General features: G+C 39.7%; 1 protein-coding gene across 2 annotated transcripts in view; it reads left to right on the top strand.

Annotated features, from left to right (window-relative positions):
- The window catches only part of LOC310953793 (cGMP-dependent protein kinase 1), a gene marked incomplete at its 5' end in the record, with an annotated part of 77,436 nt that overhangs the window by 46,999 nt on the left and 11,565 nt on the right, over positions 1–18,872 (top strand). For both annotated transcript variants that reach the window (XM_083922993.1, XM_083922992.1), the window contains 4 exons: positions 3,618–3,723; positions 7,147–7,210; positions 11,357–11,434; positions 13,338–13,432. In XM_083922993.1, the coding sequence (XP_083779119.1) occupies positions 3,618–3,723; positions 7,147–7,210; positions 11,357–11,434; positions 13,338–13,432 (343 nt within the window). The remainder of the gene's footprint in view (positions 1–3,617; positions 3,724–7,146; positions 7,211–11,356; positions 11,435–13,337; positions 13,433–18,872) is intronic.

The raw sequence follows: 18,872 nt of genomic DNA, 5'->3' as shown, positions 1-18,872 counted from the left end.
CTCTAGACTTCTCTCCATATACAAGGTTTGTTAGGGCCCTCATTCTACCTTGGAGTAATTTGTACACATCACAACTGCAGAAATATCATTTAAGGCATAACAAGATCCGGATATATGTTTTTTTTTTCATCAAACAGTGCCTTTGGAAAGCTTGAAAGGATGAGGAGAAATATTGTGGAACTTATGTGCATGGATTCTGTTATCAGTGTTCCAATCCACCGAGCTCAAAGCATTTCACAATCTATAGTTTTACATATTTTTACTTGGCGTGTCAGTTATTTGCTGTTAATTTGTGTATATACACACAGCAGCATGTGTGTTTATATCTACAGTAGCGTGTGTGTGTATCTGCGCGTCTTTGATGTGCATTTCTGTGTGTCTGATTTCTGTGCATGCTTGTACAGAATGTCTGCATATCAGCGTATCCAAACATCTGTGTCTGTATACTGTTTTACGTCATGCTGTGTGTTTTGGGGTTCCCGCTCCAACTTAAAACAGTGTCAAGCTGTGTAATGAGGGCATTTCTCCTGTGGTTTGGCCCTATTTTAAAGTGCTGCCAAACTCTTGGTCTGCAGAGACATAATTGAAGTGTCTGTGTAATGTGTTCACTTACTCGTGTGTGTATATACATACTGGAGTATATGAGTTTGTGCATTAAGTATGCATTTGTGTGTGTGTGCGTGTGTGTGTGTGTGTGTGTATGTGTGTGTGTGTGTGTGTGTGTGTGTGTGTTCATGGAGCTTATTTTAAATTCATAGTATTTCTAGTATTTCCAGTTGCCTGCATTTGCTAGTATCCTTAACTAAAATACATTCCAAAACTCTAAAATATTCAGTTGAATCATGACAACTGGCCAGAATAACATAATTAGGGAATGCCCATTAAACTGCAGGGCCAGGCCCATCCTGAAGAGACTCACTGATCCTCCATTAGCTGCAGGAGTGTTGTTCTGTAGCCTAAGCCTGCACTGTGACTTCACCGTTGAGGACAGCGAGCAGAAAATAATTTTCCCATGATCAATAATGCCACATTGTTATGAACAAAACTGTATTTTAGCTTTAAAACTCTGAATAAGTGTCACACTGGGAGGATGAGACAGGAACAAAATACCAAGAAGAGTGATGCTTATCTGGTGAACTTCCTTCTAATATTATTACAAGTCCCTGTGGGCACAGGGCTCCTTGGGGATCTCTAGATTTGTTTTGGGGTCAGACTGAATATTTTCTCCATCTTCTATTTATTACTCCTCACAGTCTACTCTACTCGATAACAATTGAAGTCATGAAGCAAAATTAGAACATTTCTTGCAAAAGATAATTATACTGGGAGAAACACTGAAGTTATTTTAAACTAATTGCCGTAAACTGCTATTAAAAAGGAGAAGCACTGAATTCTGGCCGTCCCTAGACAGTGCTTCAGTTGGATGAAGTATGGTATTTTGACATGTTTTGTTTCTGCCCCATCGACTCAATTTCTTTTCCTAAATGGGGATAATAGTGAGGTGGAAGGTAGAGTGTGGAAATAATGACATTCAGGTGTGGGTTAGAGGTCTACTGCTCTGATATGGCCTGGTTCCAGCATAGTCTGCTCTTCACAGAGAACTGTCGAGGTGAAACATATTTTGATCAAAAGTGACTACAGAGGACCTCAGAGAAAGATCTGTTGAGGGTCAAAACAGTGAAAATGGCAACAAAAGGAATTTCGAAAGACCCAGGACTTCATTAATCACCAGCATGAAAATGGAAAAAAAATTGAAGAGATTTTGTGCTGATCTTTGAAGGACTGGATATCTGTAAGGATTGCTGCAAGAGAACTCTACATTATTCAAGGAGCTGTCAAAAACGTGTAGCCGAAAGCCCAGTTCAGACCAAGGATTTGCGACAAGACGGGTCGAATCTTGCAACTACTTGATATGCACATCTAACATTCTGAAACGGGCCAGTTTACACCGATGCGACTGGACGAAACGGTGTATCACCTCCACAGCAACGACTCTCTGTACTTCTGCTTTTCTGACTTTTCCAACTTTTCAGGCATTTTTCCATATCTGTATATAATTTCAATCATCTCAAAAGCATATTGTGAGATACTTGCTACAGCTGCATATCTAGCGAAAATACCGTTTCATTTCCTTGATTCACTGCTTTGTTCTCGAATACAGTGCTACCTCTCTTTTTTTTTCTATAGCTCGCTCGTCCCCCTTTTCTGTCTCTTTTTCTTTCTCTCACACTCGCTCGTTGACCCACTGTCCAAAACTGCCATTTTGGCCAACTGACATTTTGGACCTGACTTGACCAGCGGACTTTGCTGTTTATGGCTTTACAGCCGCCATTAAAGTCCATCGCTGGGGCTAATGCGGGCCAAAGTAGTCTCCCAGCAGCGGCAAGTGAGGCAGATGGGCCGTAGGTTGTGCTAGCAAACCAATTCTTGTTTCATTTGCGGTCTGAATAGCAAATTCATCAAACTCAGTGCCCCATACCACCATTTTCCAAGCTACTTTAGCTGTTATTTTTATATAAATACATATTTTTCCATACAAGTGTGGTTTCTATGAGAACGCAGCCATTGTTTGTTTGTCACTCTGCTGGAGGAGAAAACGCTGCACTTGCATGGTTGTACTTGTTTGTCATGCATGACCTTGCGAGGGACGTATTGTCAAAGTGGAGAGAGAGCGGGCGATCGTTTGTTTGAGTTCAGTGGAACAGACAGTTTGCAGAGTCGTTTAACAGTAACTGTGTGACATTTCATAAAATATTGAAGTAGCAACAAATTATACACGAAAACACAGACCAAAAAGTTAGTCCACGGAAAGATACTACAGAGGAAACGGCCGATCTCCAAATCCAAAGTATTGCTGTCCGTCTAATGTTTGTCTCACATGACCTGGACGCTCCATGGAAGAATGTTCTGTGGACAAACAATACACAACGCTATATTTAAATGGGGAAAAATAAACAATTTAATCTTCATCTATTCGACATGTAGAGAGTATTATGGTTTGGAGTTGGTGCCTTGTTGGGCAGATTGCAACCATTAGTTGAAAAATTAATTTTCAAAATGTTTCAGGAAATTGTACAGAAGAATATCAAGGGTAGCTGTTTGTGATTTGAAACTGAACAAAACTTTTGTCGCACTGACAAAACACGCAAAGAGCAATCAGTAACTCAAGGATACTAATAAAAAAAACTTGATCATAGTCAAGTCAGACTCCTGATCTTAAACTAATTAAAAAGCTGCAGCACGATTTGAAGCCATCCATCCATCCAAGGCATTTCATAAACACCAATTAACTCTAACTGCTGAATATAGACTAATTGTCCAGAATGCTTCCGGTTTGCTTTGCATCAGCAGCCATAGAAAACATATGGGAGCCAATTTCTGCCTACAAAAAAGTAACAAAAAGTCCACATATTTATCCACCCTGGACTATGATCATTCCTGTATCAATATCAACTGCTTTTAAGTGAATATGGTATTCACTCACATCCACACTGCATGCATAGAGCATATACATTGCAGGGCATGTATAATACATAATATGTGCAGTTTTTTTATCAGAAGGCCTGAGGGTAAAAACTGTCCACCATGACATTGCTTATGTCTGTTCTTATTTCCAGCTCTAACAAATGTGAAGCTGTGGGCCATCGACCGACAGTGTTTTCAGACGATCATGATGAGGACGGGTCTCATCAAGCACACAGAGTATATGGAGTTTCTGAAAAGGTGAGGAAGCCTGCAAATTGCCCAACAATGACAGACAAATTGGTCTTGAATAGGACTTTGATCTGAAATGCAATGAATGAATTAACTAAATGAATTTCAGGGGAATATGTGTGTGGTTTTCCTCAGAGGATTCCTTATTCTTAGTTTTTGCCAATTTTTGTCAAGTTAATGAGTTGCTGGTGCGTTACTGATGGTGTCATTCATCCCATTAGGAAAATACATAGTACCTGTATCATCTTTTTTTAATATCTGTATCCAAGAGCCCTACATCCTTACCACCAAAAGATATTATCATTTAAAAGGCCTGCATAGAGTATAGGATAAAAGACAGACTCATCAAAAGACAAAGGGAGAGCTGTGTGCAGTGATCAAGATGCATGAGATGCAATTACAGTATAATTCTCTCTCGCCCTCTATCTCTGTTCGACTATCCTGTCTTCATCAAGCCAATTATGAAAATAATATCACATCTTCCCTATATTTCATATGCCACTCCATTCTCTCGTGACTTTGTTTCAGGGATGGTATTAGAAACTGCTCTATTGTCTTCTCACTTCCTCTCGTGCATGCACTCCACTGCATTTCCGAGCGTGTTTAAAGTTCTTAAAAAAATAAAATGCACACACTCTGCCTTGGATCATTCCTTCTGAACAAAGCCTCATGATCATGATTCCCTGACTGTGACAAGAGTTGTTTCAAGGCAGGCAGGGAACCAGCTCTTCATTTATAACAAATCCTCATACCTTAAATACAAAAATATGATTTATGTCAGCACCGTCCAAAATTACCAATTTGACTATTTCGTAAATGCCTATGCGGGGTTTCCTGATGTGCAACCTTCAAGGTAAAGATTGTGTTTGGGAAATTTAACTATGTAGTCAATGAAAGGGAAAGACCACAGACATGGTTAAAATATACCAATATTTTCTGTTTGTAATAGACAGGATGCAATCCATGAAGTCACACCTTTTACTTCTGAGAGTAGGCAGTAATTATAAAATGGAAGGTATAAAAAACAGTCTATGACTTTTGCAGGTCAGTCTCAATAAAGCCGCTGTATCTACAGTACCCTTTCACCATGAAGGAAGAAATATAGTACCAAAAATATATTTCCAATCAGATAAAAAAAAAAATCCACATAAATGTCACTTTCATGTCCTAACACTGAGGCTATTTTAGTGGCTTTGACGTAAAAAAAAGACACTTGCTATCCCTTTACTGAGTGCATAAGCATGTACTGTATGGCAGCTCTTGCCTCTCAGCAGCTCTTATATAACAGTCCAACAGATGATTTAATATTCAATAAACGTATTGCAGGGTTTGGACTATCTCTATTGGTTTATTAACGGTATCTAGGGTTAGGAGGTGTGGATCAAATATTTATAGCAACATTTGTTAATTGTAATGTAGATAAATATTTCTACCCACTGTTAAACTACTGTGAAATTACATATTTGCTCTCAAGTTGTGTAGGAGGAACACAGATGAAAAACTGACATGGAATAACATGCGGGAAGTGAGTGTGCTTGTGAAGACCTTTTTTGAATTACCTCTTTCTAGCATATATTTGAAATCACTCAACCGTGTTGCTCCAGGAATAGTAACTGCAGGGGTAATGTCTAATGAACTGACTCACATCGCCTACAAAATGCATATGGCTGTGAATTGATATTTTTGAAGGTTGGTGCCTGTTGGCTATTATTCTATTCACTTCCGTCCTTTATTTAACCAGGAAGGTCCCACTTAGATAAAATAACGTGTTTGCTGGGGAGTCCAAGACAAGATGGGCAGCAACATAAAGTTTCATAGGCTACAAGTACAAACGGGGACAGATGTCATCCCAGAGAACATACCAAAACACAACAATTGACTCAAAACATACAAGAATCAGAGGGTAAAAGAACCATGGCAAGTAAGGCCACCAGTTTAAAGTAGTTCTGTAATATTTGGCTTGCTTTAGATAAAAGTCTAGCGCATAGGGGGGAAAAACGGCCATCTGCGCAACAATTTGAAGGAAATTGGCAGGGGAAAGCATAATCCCACCCCTTTATCAAAGAAGTGCTGATTTTTCTAGGTGTTTTCAAGATCACCACAGAAATTCTTAAAGGTTGCTTTTATCATGGGTGCACAATACCATGAGTGTAATTATGTTAGAATGTGATCAAAAACAACACATTAGTAAAACCGCACTACCCCACTGGCCTTGAACAATTGATTAATTTCCTGTAACACAATTAAGGTGCTGAATTGGAAATTTACTAAACAGAGGTTTTTTCTTTGTGTCAACAGCTTCACAGATCAAGGGATTGAAACTCCATATGTTTCATGTAGAGTACGGTCATCTGTTCACTCACTCGCTCATTCACTTGTGCCTCTGTTGAAAAAAGGAACCACTCAAGGATCAACACAGTGCTGGGGCCTGGGTTGGGGGCCAAGACAAGATTTTTCAGATTACTGTAATAAAGCATGGAAAATGAGGGGGATGAAGGAGATGGAGAAACAGAGAGAGAGAGAGAGAGAGAGAGAGAGAGAGAGAGAGAGAGAGAGAGAGAGAGAGATAAAGAGATGATGTGAGGAGATAAGTCCTTTGTTCACCAACAGAGGTTATTTTTTCTCCTTGATAAACACTGGGCCAGTTTTATTTAGTAGGCTTGATGACAGGCGGATAGCGTTCATTGAGGCTGCCGGGAAGCAAACGGAACAAACATTAGAGGCTCATACTGGTGTATTCAACCTCAGGATCTGATTCCTTGCTGTGTAACTAGACATGTTGCCCAGTTTATGCTGACATATTTATCTGCACATACTGTAATACAGTATTCAGGCCAAATGCATAATAGTATTTATGTGTTGTTGCCTATGTTGTTCAGATAAAATATCTGCTTCAATTCTGCTCAACTCTTTCAAAGCAGTAATAAGTTTCCATTCACACTGTTCTACACTTCTTTTTTCATGTTTTTATCTGACAACAAAGAACATCATTTCAAAACGTCTGTTATAGCTTTTTAGAAAACTAGACTTCTGCATTAAACTTTAGAACATGTTGCTAATGGTTAAGCCTTTTACTAACCATAGCCAAAGGCTCAATGTGGCAGCCAACTCAACTTAATGTTTATGTAGCTAGTTAGAGCCACGTGTCACAGTATGTCATCTTAAATGGTTTTACAGGCCAAAACATTTGCAAAGAAAACAAAAAACAACAAGAGGGTAATTTGTATAGAATTGCTGCTAAATAATGGTATCGGGATGAATGACAAATGAATGAATACTTGTATAGGTCACTGTTTGATTGAAGGCTTATGCCGTGCTGGTTTGGTGGAAGGCGCTTTGGACAGAGAGGAGAGCGGCAGGAGAAGGGTGTATTTTCATATTCTGGCAGTTTTTGTGTATATCTATAAGCCCTTTCCTTTCTTTCTCCTGCAGCGTTCCCTCATTCCATGGACTGCAGGAAGATATTCTGAGCAAGCTTGCCGATGTCCTTGAGGAGGTAAGTGCCTTGTTCTGACGCACAAAGCAGATGCCACAAGCCTGTTTCGCTCATCTTAATAGATTGCCATACATTCACTACAGAAAGGAAATGAAGACATAATCCAGGTAGCATGCACTGGGTGAAGTCTGGTCGAAATTTGTGGTGGGGGAGGGTGTTAACATTACAAAGTGCGCAGTTGGGATTTAAAAGTAACTGTTGCTCTTAAGCATGTGCTCAGTGTGATGATGTTGAACAGTCCACTTCATAACTGGCAGTTCATTACATGACCTTGTTCAGGAAGTCAGTATACTTCTTCCAGAAGCAGCCAAGGGGGTCAAACGGCTGATGCAGATTGTAATCCATTTAATTTAATGATGTAGGCTGACATCCAATGTTTCTTAAATGTCAGCGTAGTGATCTAATTTAAGCACTTTATGAGTTCAGAGTGAACAAAACAATTTCAGCTTCATTATTGTAGTAAACCGATGGAAGTCAATGGCTGACTGGAAGGCAGACAACGCATTAAAAACTGGAAACAGTAGTATGTTTTGCAAAATGCACAGCAGTTTTAACATGCAGTCTACCATTAATGGACTAAGACATGCAAAAATGAATGAATTGAAATGTTTCTCAGTCTGCGTTCTTGTCTGTACTTGTGTTCTGGTGGACTTGTGAAACGTCATCAGTCGCAGACTGTTCCAATTTAATAGTCCGCATATTAGCAAGTATGGACCAAATGCCTCAATGTGACTTGCCTTGCCCATTTTGTCGAGGATGCAATCGAGGTTGCTAGTGTGGACTTCGGACAGCCAGGTACCCCAGAATGCATTTTGCATTAACAACCATACTGCGACTCCCGAGCCTTGATGTTATGTTTGAGCCTGCTTGCTTGACTCAGCATCGATCTTATGAAGGGTGTGTTGCGATTCACTGGTTGCGAGTGTTGCGAGACACTGTTTCAATCCCTGCTTTACAATCACGTGACCACTGAGAGCGAGGCCTTGTTACGTGACAAAACCGTTTTTTCAGGCATTGCTTTTGGATGCATTTCTGACACATAGGCGGCAGATGTAACTCTTCTTACTGTCTGACATGCTTCAAAGCAGTGTGTCATTCATGAGCAGCTGTTTCAGTTTGGTTCACTGGTTCATAAAGCTTCGATTTCACCAGTCTGAACTTGGCATACTTGGTATTGAGAGACGGTTTATGTGTGTTGACTATTTTTTTCTTTTTCTGCTCATTTGTAAGCTTTCTTGAAACACATTTACCTCTCTACTCCCAGTCCTTCCCCTATGTGTTACCCTCTGAAATCCATACACACACACACATGTTCCTATTACACTTCTGCCCTTACCACAAGTCTAACTCAGAAGTTGGAAATTCCCGATTTTCAATTACAAGTGAACGCAGCATAACAGTTAGTGACCATAGACCATATAAAAAATGGACGGAGCATACCCATCGGGGTCGTTCTCTCAACTCGATCCAATCATACTCGCCTACGGGAGTTGCCATCTTGTCAGAATTTGACTCATTTCCTCTTACCAAAAAAGGGCATTGGTGTGACGTCCATCTGGCTGACATACTTCTGAGGCAAAGTAAGGGCCAGCGGCTAGCTGTCACTCAAGAGGCCGCACTCCTAATTATTCATAAACTTTAACCTCCAATAAAATAAAAACTAGACTGGTCATGGAGATATACAGACTAGAATGTTTTTTGTACCAGGCCCTAAATAGGTTTAATTATGCTGTGAAAACGGCCTATTTAACATGGGAATCAATGAGAAATTGCTCTATTGTGCAAACTGCCCTAGTGGTCACTGGGAGAACTGCAGTTTTTGGCAGACCAACCGCTGTCAGCAGCGTCACTAACATGGTGGCTTATTTATATCTACAGTTAGCTAGGGAATGTCGCCACAGACACACATATTGTAATACTCAGCAAAAAGGTAATGCTTTCATTAGTGAGTCATATGATCAATCACCGTCGTTTTGTGAAAATCTGATGTACAACACAAGGTTCATCAATACAACCAGTGGGGCTTTAAGGTGGAAACAAATGTGGCAAGCAACAACTAACGTTAGGCACAGATATGCAAAACCCTAACCCTTTTTCTTCAAAAGGCAGACGTTCAAATTCATGCTGTAGAAGACAATCCACATACGGGAGTTCTTAGCATATTTGCCCATTAAAATTGTAGGGAGGAAACAGGTAATCAGCCCCATCGGGCGGCGGGCATACAGTAGTCATTCGCTTTCATTGTCATGCGTGGGCATGTTTCCTACTCTGAGGGCACTTCACATTGTTGCAGGAGGCTATGAACACATAAGAGCCTCTCGAGCCAAGTGTATTTAAAACAAAATTTTTAAACTATTATATTCAGCCAAATAACTTAATTGTAGAATAATGATAGGCCTAAATAACAGCAGTACAGGTGACATTAGTTTACATGGTTTAGCAACTTGATAACCATATTTTACTACACTGATCAATACTTCACCACTGCAAATATACAGCACTGCATATAATCCAGTGCTGGAGTAGAGTGGCAAAGCGAGACTATGCTGCATATGATCATAGTGCATTTCTTTGACTGATACGCAGCTGGGTCATTGCACATTGTTTTATACTATGACAGTATAGGCCTACTTATATAATGTCAATGCCATAAAAAAGTATACCATGGTAAGTAATAAGTAGCCCATATTATTTTGTAGCATAGGCGTTAATAGGCAGAATAGTCAAGAAAATTAAATCAATATGGTTACAAGGGTGTGACGAGATCAGGTGATATTAAAATGTGACAATATTTATCACCGGGGAAAAAGTCGCAATATCCCCCCACCATCTGCGAAAAATCAACCGCACCTGTAAAGAAAGTACTAAAAAATAAAAAATAGTCTTAATATTTCAGTGAGTTTGAGTTTGTCAGTAAACACAAGCCCTTGTAATGATGGTTCACCTCTATTGACCAACAGTCTCATTTGACTTTGCCCATCCAAGGTTTCTTCTATTTTAAGTCAAACGTTTTTACCTCAATGTGCAGAGGTCCTATAGGTTGATGGTGCTGGGTCACATAATGTCTAGATCCATCATGCTGTCCTATGTCTTGCCCTCTACTGTAACATGTGATTTCGGCCTGCAATTGGTATTTGATCAGATAAAAGAGCTATTTGTTTCAGTATTCCTCTCCTTGAGGACATGGTTGAGAAAAAAGGCTACATTATATGAATAAATAAACCTTAATTTAACCTCAAAACTGCAACCTAGCTCTGCTTTTGAGTGATGCACAGCGTGAGGTAATATGTAAGGTAACTTTCCTACTTAACTGGTGTGAAAGTAGAAACCTGGCAAATGTCAACTGCTTATGATCTAACAGGAAATAATGAGCTCTGTCTTCAGTCTTCAGTTTGGGGCAGCATTTTATGCATTTTCCTGAGGATGTGAAAATACCAGCAGAACTTGCATTATAGAAAAAACTAACTGAAGCACAGTCCAGTTACTCCTTGTGCTGATTGTGCCATGGTTCTGTAGATCACGTTATAACTTGATTGATAATGTTTTCTACTAGACACAAGATGTTTTTATGTCATATTAATATTAATTACTCCAATATATCCTTGGAGCAAATGTCCTTATCACTGAAGGTTATTTTCAAAGCAAGGAGTCAATGTTTGTGTGAAGGTCTTTTATCTATAAGTATTGGCCTTGTGTTAGTGTTGTGAACAGTCCTGAGGTTATGCTTAACCAATGCATGCTGGGAAAGGATGCGCACCCTCAACCCTGAACAGGATTACTTGGTACAGAAAATGAATTGATGGATGGGTATATCCATCTTATCCTTAGAAAGGAGTTGTGATTTGCCTTCAGATCGCAAGCAGTAGTATTCATGTATTCACTTATTTTCTTTACCTGCTCATTCATATTCAAGGTTGCAGGGCATATCCAAGCAAACAGTGAGAAGGCAGAGAAACCCAGTGGACTGGACAGCTTTCCAGTCTGTGGTATTAACAAGAAAAATCATCTAAATATAATTTATCTCATTGCTCCCAGGTTAGCCTTACCACCTCTGAAGAGCACGTTTTTTGGTGAATGAGAGAAGTCTCAAAAGAATCAAAGTGCGCCGAATAAAACTTTCTCTTCTCTTGTCTTCTCTTTTGACAGACACATTATGGAGATGGAGAGTACATCATCAGACAGGGGGCCAGAGGAGACACTTTCTTCATCATCAGTAAAGGAAAGGTGAGAACAGTTCCTGCGTGGGGCATCATGGCACACATAGCGAAAGACACCTATCCTTGAAGCAAAGTGGTAGTATTTTCAGATGAAAGTCGGTTGTCATCCATCATCTTCAGATAAGGAGAAGCAGCCTCTGTCATTATGTCTTGCAGATGCTCTTGGAGCATCTAGAAAGGAGAACAGAGTCACTTTCATTTCACCTTTCTATTACCAACCCTGGCGTTCACACTGAGCACGTCCACCATCAACACTGTTGGTGGGCTTTCATGTGTTTGTATTTTACCATGTGTTAGTGCCGCTAGTCTTCCTCCTCATTCTCTCTCTGCTTTCCATCATCTTCTTAATCCTTTTCCTGTTGCTCCTTCTGCTGTTCATTTTTCTCCTTCACCCCTCCTCCTCATCATATACATTTGCATTTGTATTGTAAAAAGTATAAAATGCTCAATCCACAGATAAATGCACTAAGCCTGTATTCAAAAAACTGTCACTTTAAAAGAGCCGCAGGACTTGGGTACGGTTATGATGTCACAAAGTTCTGTTACAGTCATTCACCTGGAAACGCTGACCGATCAAAGTAGACTGGGATTTTTCAGGAGGGGGAGCTTGAAGAGACAGGTGCTAAAACAGAGTGTTTCAGACAGAGGGATAATACAGGGAGGGATATATTTAGGCTGACAGTATGTGTCTATTTGAACGTTAAAGCATGTAAACATGTTCAAGTAGAAACCAAAATTACAAGAATGAACTTGAAAATTAGCATAATATGAGACCTTGAACAGACCGTCACAAATGGTAAGATTAGAACATGTCTTACTAGATATAGCCATCAAATTCCCAGTGAGTGAGCCAAATCCATAGTATTTTCTTACAGTTCATATTCTGAGGATGTAAGTGTCAATGTGAGGAATAAAGGTACATTTTGTTTCCAGTCTTTTTTTACTTTGCTTTGACCCCAAGCAGATGCATCCCACTTAACAAGGTCAGCACAACTACATCACAAACAAATGGACACGCACACATGAACACACACATATGCTCCTGACCTTATCAATGTTTTCCGCTTAGCTATTTCCAGATTTCTCACTTTGTCTCCATCTAGACTACAGACGGTGCACTTTGTCGAGAGGACATTCCACCAAACTTTGGCATCTCACAACACACGCACACACACACGCACACACGCACACACACACACACACACACACACACACACACACACACACACACACACACACACACACACACACACACACACACACACACACACACACACACACACACACACACAATCTGCCCTCTGGCTTTCACCTTTTACCTTCTCTACGTCGCTGTACTTCTTCTCTTTGGTTTTTCTTCTGCTCCTACATAATCATAAAATTATCTCATGAATAATTACACTTTCACTCAGTTATTGGCAGCATTACAATGTGATGGTGTTGGATATGCTGCTCCACCTGGGCAGAACTGGCTAATGGATAAAGACAAGATCCTTCATTAGGCAAAAAATGACCGTTTCCATTCACTTGTTCTAAAATCTACTCAAGTGCTATCTCTTTGAATCGTAATATCTACCGACGAAGCACAATGCCATCACTTACATGTCATCTGGCTAACGAGGTGGTCAGCAATGCTTCCCAGATCTTCACAGAGATGGCAGTAACCTATTTGTAGCAGACTGCAAGACATCTGTCACACCAGCTCTTCTTCCCTGTTTGATTAACCTGCCATCTTGAGCGATTCTACATGTCACTTTCTTTTAGAATTAAAAGAAATGTTGTTTTCTTTACTTGCCACACATCTTTATACTGTTATTCATCACCCCTTGTTTCTTTTTTCCCATCTTCCTCCCTGTCACACTACTCTTCTCTTTATCTCTCCTTCGCCTGCCTTTCCGTCCCTTCACCAGGTTAATGTGACCAGGGAAGACTTGCCCAATGGAGAGCCTGTCTACCTACGCAGCCTTGGAAAAGGAGACTGGTTTGGAGAGAAAGCACTGCAAGGGTAAGATTGTTCCTAATAACACTGCCTCTTCCAATTTCAGTCTTCTGTTCTCCTGCTGTTTCTGTCTCCTTCCTAGTCACCCACTTCCTTTCTAATTTTCACTCGCAACCTTTCTTTAATATCCTGTGTCTTGTACTTAACATGCATCTATCCTTTCTAATTTGCTATCAATCTGCCTTCAGCTCTTATCTGCCCCTATTTTTTTCTCCAACACTCACTCCTCTTGAAAGGCATGATAATTGTTGTGTTGTTTGGAAATTCTTAAAGGCAGGCACATACTTCAGGCCTAATTTACTGTAGCCGTTCCAGGCACATTTAGGTGACACAAATATATCTATATCTAAACTGAAAGGAAATATGTTTAGATAAGGTTTGAGCAGCAAAGATTTCTAAATGATTGGTTATGGAATAATATTCCTAGCTGATGCTATTTAATATAAACAGCGTGGATATTTAAAGATGCAACTGTTTTCCCTCCTGCGCTTTGAAGGAGCACACATACAATTTTGGTGACATGCTTCTCTATTTCAAGCTCCATTTATGCCCAAATCAAAAGAAAAGAAAAGTTATTTATGTTTAACTGACAGTGGAGATCCCTCAAGTGACAGTCTGCCTGTGCTATATTTTGCACACTGCTATGTCACATAGAAAATACAGGGGAGAAATCATTATTTCGAGTGGATTTTGGTGTTTGACTGTCATAAAGTGCGCTCTCAGCTGGAGGCCCATTTCATTCAGACAATATTATCTATATGCCTCTTAGATGCTTTTGTCTTTTCTTCTCACTTCCTGTCTTGGTGCATCATGATATCAAGGACATATTACTCTTGTCCTTGGCTGTAGTAATGCATTTTTACTTGAGCCAAGTGGCTGTTACTAACCCAGCAGCTTATGTCAATAGATATAAACATGAAATACACAGATCAGGCATGAATAGTCCCAAATTTACAAACATATTACTGCAAGGAATTTCTAACTATGAAGATGTACTAAGGGCAGGTTGCATCAGGCTGTATATATTATAGGGATCCGATGGGTGACGGCGACTGCAAACATTTGGTGTCATCTAAGCAGTCAAATACTTTAACTGAAAAAACACTTCAGTGAAATAAAAATGTTTTTTATGGCTTCTGGCATCAAAGCTCAGTGCCCTGAGGTGATATTTTTAACCTGCTGTTGTCCTGTCATGACTGTGCGCAGCTGTGCACAATATCTATTATTAAAACAGAGAGAGAGGAGAGATTGAAAATTGTCTAAAGAATATTATGTCTGTTAGGAGTCAGGTAGAGAAAACACATGCACCTAACATTTGACTGCATGCAAGCACATAGCCAACAGTGGCAACATGAAAAGAAATGGAGATGTCGCCATCTTGTGGCCACTGAACGGGAAAGCCACCTAAATTAGCTCTCAGGCCCTGAACTATCACACCTCAAGTGCATAAAGTAAACACTTCAAAACACAAAGAAATTTAAACTGAACCAAAGCAATATCATATGGAAAATAATTCCTGCTTATGTGCTCTCAAAACACACTATACATCATTATTTTTATTTTCAAAAGGAACACACTAACTCAATCAATCACACAGATGCTAGATTTAATGTTCAGATGGCAGCTGGAATCACACAGATGGTTGGGCTTTCCCCATATGTTAACCATAGGATATAAAGGATGACAGAGCATTAATATGCATGTAATATGTGAGGCACGGGAAGCTCTGTCCCCTGGCACTGGGAGGAGTAGGTTGTTCCAGAAATGCGATCCTTGTACACTAATGAGACGTAAAAAAGCACTGTTTGATGAATGAGAGCATGACACAAAGTACTAATTTATAATGGATTGAGCAGCTGTGCTACTTTTGTGTCAAACTATTTGGATTTTCCAGGAATTCAGTGATTTCCTGCAATTTCTGCTTTAATGGAAAATCGCAATAATCTTGATGTATCACGCTGATGATTCTGTATGTGCACACACATGCATATATGAGCCTCTGCATCTATACATGATCACACATGTCATTGAATATATCCATATAGTTACAGCAATGCATGTGTAGTGTTTACCAGAATAGTGCTCTTCAAAGCATCTTTAAGAGCATTTCATGTTTGTTTAATCAAGAAAAACATCTTTTCTACATCCCACCAAGTGCTCAGATGTTATCATCTGTTGTCATGAACACCTTTTGTTTTGTGTCTTGCGTTAGAGAAGCCTATTCAACTCCACCTTTGATGATGCACCATGTCCCGCAAATGTAAATGATTGAGATGCTGGCCATCTTCAAACTAGGCTTTTGATCAGATGGCTCTTCTGCCTGACCATCTTTCTAATTAGAAGTTAACTGTGTGTGTCCTTGTTCATGAAACTCAATAGCCCTCTGCTCAAAGGCTACTCTGTCCATTTGACAACGCTCCCTTTGATCTGCGAGAACAACATATTTACAAATCAAAGTCTGTTCTCCTGCCAGCCATAATGGTTTTGTTGAGTGCTGGTGTGTGATGTGTGTGATGTGTGTACTTTAGTCCGATGGAAGAAATATCAGATTACATGTTTTCTCTAAAGGGTGAGTCCTTAATGATACTTCAGTACAGTTGGTGGATGTTCCAGGAAAATATGGACCCACAGCATTTTTTCATGTCACATAGTTCCTGTCATGGGTAAGTGTTAACTTTCAGGGTAGATCCATCAATAGCACACACTTCTGCCTTGACTTGCTTACTGGGTGTTTTGGTGACCTCTGATGTCAGTGTGGGTGTGTTTAAGAAGATGAAACCAACAAGTCCAATTTGAAGGTTAAGCAGATATCAAAACTGCACAGGAGGTTGTAGCATTTTTTTTCTACAAATCAAGAACAATAGCAATAGTTTGAACTGTTTAAACAGTGACACTTGTGCTATGAACAGTGGGATTAGCACACTGCTACAAGGGACAGGCTATAATTTAGTAGTTATGACCCCTTAACTGTCCATCATTAGGTCAAATTTTACTTTGGTTCTTGACAAAACACAAAATCCCATTCCCATCAGCCTCAGCATACATGTGCTAAAAAATGATGAACATGGTAAACATTAAACATCAGCATGGTGATATTGTCATTTAAGTATGTTAGCATGCTTATGTTAACATTTAGCCTAACAGAGGCCTTAGCATTAATGGTCTCACTGAAATTAATACTTACTTACTCAAGTGCTCGTGAAGACTTAATGCGACTTTAACACCCATTTCCCTTAATTCCAAGCCATACCCTCCATCTTTTAATTGCTCACCCCCCATGAGTGAAAGCCTAACTTCTGCCATCTGGTGTTAACTACCAATCTGTATAGTTTACATTGCTGTTGTATGCTACTGTCTGCATTTTATGTATACTTTGTTCTAAAGCATACCATTGACACTGAAGACATTTGTTATCTTATACAGCTGCTGCTCTCAATTTATACCATTACAGCATGAAAATCAACTATCAATGATTTGAAGTTTTTGACTAACTGAGAAGTACTTTGTCAACTGAATCCCATGTTGCCTTTTGATTCAGTTATGAATGGGTACTGTTTCTTCAGACGTTCCTGCAGGCCAAACATTTATTTTAGGTCTTGGAACCCAAGGGGGAATGGAGGGGCTAGATAGCTTAAAACCCCACTTGAGAGCCAGCTGCAGCTAGAGCCCTAAATTTGCAAAAATAACTAGCATGTACCATTCTGCCCGACTGATCTGTCATCGACCGACTGTGAAATAACAAATACAAAAACTGAAACAAAAGATAAAATAAATTCAATTCATGAAAAACTCTGGTTCCCAGTTAGTGTCATTATGTGTTTGTGGGAAGCTTAGACAAAGGAGACTGGAGAATAACCTTTCTGCAATGTCTTTAAAGTGTGTTTGGTTATTCTAACAACATAGATTTTGACTGAAATAATGTTCGGCAGCTTACACTCCAATCTTGGACGGTGTAATTTGGAAAAAGTGTTTTTAAAAGCAAGTGGTTGCCTGCAAGGGTAGAACACATATCTGGTATGTCTGGTATGCCTTGGAAAGTGTTCATACTCTGCAGGTATGTGTAAAACATACAATTTGTAGTTAATCAGTAAAAGCTGCACAAACTCTGGTACAAACTCACAATTGTTACTTTAATACCAACCTGTGACACATCTATCCAGGTCCACCTGAATACCTCTCAGTCACAAAATTGAAGCACAAATTATTGGTTGTGTATCCCACAGCTACCTCTCGTTCTTGCCCCAGTCCTGACCTTGGCTTTACTTACCTCACAACATCCCATAGCTACTGCCCCACGCTCAGCCTCACGTTATTTTCATAACCCTATCTCTGGGACACCAGATCACTGTCCAATTACCAGGTTCATTTCAACTATCAACTGGAAATCAACACCACAGGCTGCCTCCTGTGTACGTCCAAAGGACATTCCAGACACAGCATGCAGCTGCTTTTAGTGTGTGTGCGTGTGTGTGTGTCTGTTTTCCAATGTGTTTCCTGTTGCGCTGCAATTAACAAGTGTAGAGCCATCTTCTGTTTAGTGAATGACTCAGACTCAGCGTGCATATTAATCATTCTGATAGATATTGTTTAGTGATTGTGTTTCACATCACTTCAGTGATATCGACACAATGGCACACTACTCAGCCACAGTCAAGTAGCAGGGGACAGGTGTAACAAGCTGCTCTCTAATATGAAACCCTTGAGGTCTTATGGATGATTCATGCTTATGTAACTATTAAAAGTGCCCAAAGGGTTGTGTTGTTGTTTTGTATCACCATGGTTAGTAAATGACACAAACACTGTAAACTTCCTTTTATGAGACAAATTAACTTGTGTAACAGATGTGTCACTATGGTTGTTGCTAATTATCAGTGATAAGCAAACTGATGTGTTTCTGATGACTTGCCTTTTGTCTAAATATCTACTATTAAGTCAGTTAATAACCTAAAGGTTGTGTTTTATTTTTTGGCTTCCAAGTTTCCAAAATTCCAAGTTTGTTTTTCAGTCTAACATGAGTATACCAAGACAATTTAAAAAAAAATTCAAAGGAGAATTCCTCGAGCCACGTTTCCACCGAGCTTCAGTTCATTACAGATTAGAACAGTTATTTATTTTTGTGTTTCCATTTTCAAAAGTTGTTGATTGTACTAATATCGATAAATGGGACAGAAGTTTTAGTATAACAGAACTGTTTTATTCTAACCAATTTTTCGTTATCCCTCGGTTGAGGTAGTCAGCACACTGATGAAAAGGTGGAGCTGGAAACACTGCAGTCCGCCCATGGTACAGCTGTTCCTCTGCATCATCAGTTAAAAGGAAATACTGGATGGGGCAGTGAGGTATAAAAAATGTTTTCAGCTGGGTTCCCCGTGCATGGCTGTCCATAACTCTCTCTGCAAAACAGAGATAGTGTTAAGGTACATGTCCATATGGGTTACGTATAGTT

The sequence above is a fragment of the Echiichthys vipera genome (genome assembly GCF_963691815.1).
Source record: "Echiichthys vipera genome assembly, chromosome: 11".
In the NCBI taxonomy this organism is placed as follows: domain Eukaryota; kingdom Metazoa; phylum Chordata; class Actinopteri; order Perciformes; family Trachinidae; genus Echiichthys; species Echiichthys vipera.
The sequence above is the reverse complement of the archived record's forward strand: the minus strand, read 5'-3'. Positions and strand labels throughout refer to the sequence as shown.